At 34.3% G+C, this 2,957-nt stretch overlaps 1 protein-coding gene across 3 annotated transcripts in view; it reads left to right on the top strand.

The window, feature by feature from the left end:
- The first annotated feature begins 1,398 nt into the window (after window positions 1–1,398).
- The window catches only part of mtbp (MDM2 binding protein), a 36,935-nt gene continuing 35,376 nt past the window's right edge, over window positions 1,399–2,957 (top strand). For all 3 annotated transcript variants that reach the window (XM_014017796.1, XM_014017795.1, XM_014017794.1), the window contains exons 1-4: window positions 1,399–1,588; window positions 2,082–2,165; window positions 2,241–2,314; window positions 2,776–2,924. In XM_014017796.1, the coding sequence (XP_013873250.1) occupies window positions 1,522–1,588; window positions 2,082–2,165; window positions 2,241–2,314; window positions 2,776–2,924 (374 nt within the window). In that variant the 5' untranslated portion in view covers window positions 1,399–1,521. The remainder of the gene's footprint in view (window positions 1,589–2,081; window positions 2,166–2,240; window positions 2,315–2,775; window positions 2,925–2,957) is intronic.

Below are 2,957 nucleotides of genomic sequence, written 5' to 3'. Positions count from 1 at the left end.
TTCTAATCTAGCAGAAAATACATGTTTTATCTGGAGTTAAATCCCCAGCAATGAGACATTTTAAACTTCAATCATGGGTACAAGAATCTTAAAATCAATCCAAAAGCGAACAGTCAGCCAGTAAAGCTGCCAAAACTGGAGGGGTGTGTGGTCATTGTATGCACAAATTCAGACAGTAAGTCTGAGCTTTAAATGTGTGGCTAATATTAAACTTGGACCTATGGAAGCCAAGAAGAGTGATGCACTTGTGCTGCTCCACACCTGAAGGCCTCAGAGACGTGCTGCGTGAGGAAGAATGTTCTTCTAGATGGCATCATCATCATCTTCATTGTCGTCATGTCTTAATTAAAGGGTTCTTGTGTGTGTTCTTCTGTGTTCTTGTGTTCCTGCAGGAACCAATCCAGAGTCAGACAGATGCACGCTGCTGTCAAACTCAACGAGGTCATCGCCAATAAATCCCATGATGCTTGGCACAGCCTGCATAGTGTGCCAGGACACTCAAAGAACCTCGTCTCATCTCATCTCATTTTTTACTGTCATGAAAACTGTTTCCTTTTCACTTCACACTGTATGAAGAAACGCCAACACAACTCCTTACTGTTTGACCCAATTACATTGTTCTGCTCTGGTCAACTATAGTGTAGCTACTTTTAGTTACCATTCTACTAGGCTACTATGATTTTTTTTAGCCACGGTTGTGCTAATTTTAGATTACAGTCACTGTATGATCCGGTCCTTCCATTAAAACATGAAAGGAATAGTGCAGGCTTTAACAAGCACAACAAGAAGAAAATTGCATCCTAGCATCTCTAGCACATTCAGCAGTATAATGTTCATTTGTTATATGATTAATAGAAAATTATAGCAAGACTTAGTCTTAATTGTTTTTATAAAAGTAAATTAAAACATTTTATTTGGTTTAAACAAAGCTCGGGGGTAAATTATGTCAAAGTGAGTTTGTGTTTGAAAATATTGTAGGTTTATTCTATAAGTATGACAAAAATTGTGTTGGGTCTCCAGGATTTCTCAAAGGGAAAGTTAACAAATGAACTGTAATAACTTTATATTTATGTCATTGATTTTGTGTGAATAAATTATTTAGAATAATTAAATAAAAACTTATTTAACATTCTGGATTTGTAGCGAGCATTGAAGCTACTATTTTAAAGACAAGGAACTACAATTAAAGTAATTTAAAGTACATTACAAAATATTTATAGTTATTACTAAGAATAAATATTTTTGAACAAACAGAAAAAAATCACAATGTTGAATATTCACAGTAAAAAATAATCCGACCGATTGAAATTATGATTACAAAGAATTAAATGGATTGCATTTCATTTTGTCTGAAAACACTCTTGGTGAGTTGTAGTTCCGGGTCTGTCCACAGTGTGGCGGTGGAGCTGTTCGTGCTCGTTGACTTGTCTTTGTAAWCGAAGAAGAAGAACCGGTGGGAAATTTGACATTGCGGAAATGTCTGCTATACATTTGTCTTAAAGTTACCCATATTCACACRAAATGGACCGTTATGTTTTGGTTTTATCATTTTGCCAAGCTTCTGACCACTCGACTGATGATTTCAGATGTAAGTTTTTTTTTATTTTAAACGACGGCATTTATTGAGCTAAACAATTGGTTTTGCTAAACATCGTTAGCTGTTCAAGTTGATGCTATTCTTCTAGCTTTTGTTCATCATATTTCGAAGTTACACTTTTATTGACAAAGTGTATATGTTTTTATTGTAGTTCCGTTTTGTACTTTCACATGTAATGTAATATTGATTTGACAATAAAAGTGAAAGTGTCAGGATACAAATCTCATTCACATGGTAAAAATATGTCAAATGAGTACAGGCATACATACATACACTACAAACACAATCGTACTGTAGCTAAAGCATCATTATCAAGGTACAGAACTGCGTGTTAGAACTTTTAAAGTGCTTTTACTTTAAAGACAAAGTGATTAGTAATAGTTTTTTTTTTACTATATGGAAAAATTTGTTAGAAAACAAATCTTTGTTTAAAAAAATAATTTTGCCAATGGTTTTTAAATTAAGCCTGTCTCATTGTTTGCAGGTTTGAAAGCACTTAAAAATATTTATGACAGACTTGTAAGCAACTGGACTCAGGAAATAGTAAAACGGATTTCTGCATTTCCAGGTATGTTACCTTTTTAACAGATGACATTTTAATGCGTGAAAGCTTTCCCTTACCTTCAGCTTCTTGTTTTCTCAGCTTCCTCCCTGAGCGGCGGCCCGGCAGCTCCGAGGTGGTACTTTGCTGTTCAGGCTTGTCAAGGAGCATCACAAGTGAGAACCAGGCTTCATTAAGGACAACTCTACAAAAAACTATTTTTCAAAATAAAATAATTTAACCGTTAGCTGTATAAGCACAAATCAAACAGTTTACCAAAACGGATATGGTGTTTTTCAGTTAAATTCATTAAACCTGGTAAATCTGATCAAGTTAATGTCATGGTGAAGAAAATACTTCAGCTGTTGGGTTCATTACTGTCTTTGACTTATTACAAACTAAAAGTCTGTCTAAAATGTTCTAATTATTACTTTAATTATTATTTGTTATCTCCAAAGGTGCTACTAAACCACATCTAAACTTCTAATAATAAAACAAGATTATTTCAACATTTTTTTTGTATCTAATATTTTAAAATGGGTTTTAAAGGAAAATCAAAGGTATATATTATTCACAAATTCAAACAGTTAATTTATAGTTAGAAAAGGGTTTTATGTTATGCACACTTTCTGTGTAGTTTTGCAGCTCAGAGTGGGAAGAACTGGGGACAAATCAGCAGAAAACGGACACAGAGGAGGAAAGGCTTACTGTTGTTGAGGAATGTCTGACATCGCTGAAAAACCAGGAGACAACAAACCAAGAGGAAGACCACCTGTCGCTGCCAGAGTGAGGGCTGATTGATTATTTATTTATTTATTT

The sequence above is a fragment of the Austrofundulus limnaeus genome, unplaced genomic scaffold (assembly GCF_001266775.1).
Source record: "Austrofundulus limnaeus strain Quisiro unplaced genomic scaffold, Austrofundulus_limnaeus-1.0 Scaffold177, whole genome shotgun sequence".
Taxonomy (NCBI): Eukaryota; Metazoa; Chordata; class Actinopteri; order Cyprinodontiformes; family Rivulidae; genus Austrofundulus; species Austrofundulus limnaeus.
The sequence above is the reverse complement of the archived record's forward strand: the minus strand, read 5'-3'. Positions and strand labels throughout refer to the sequence as shown.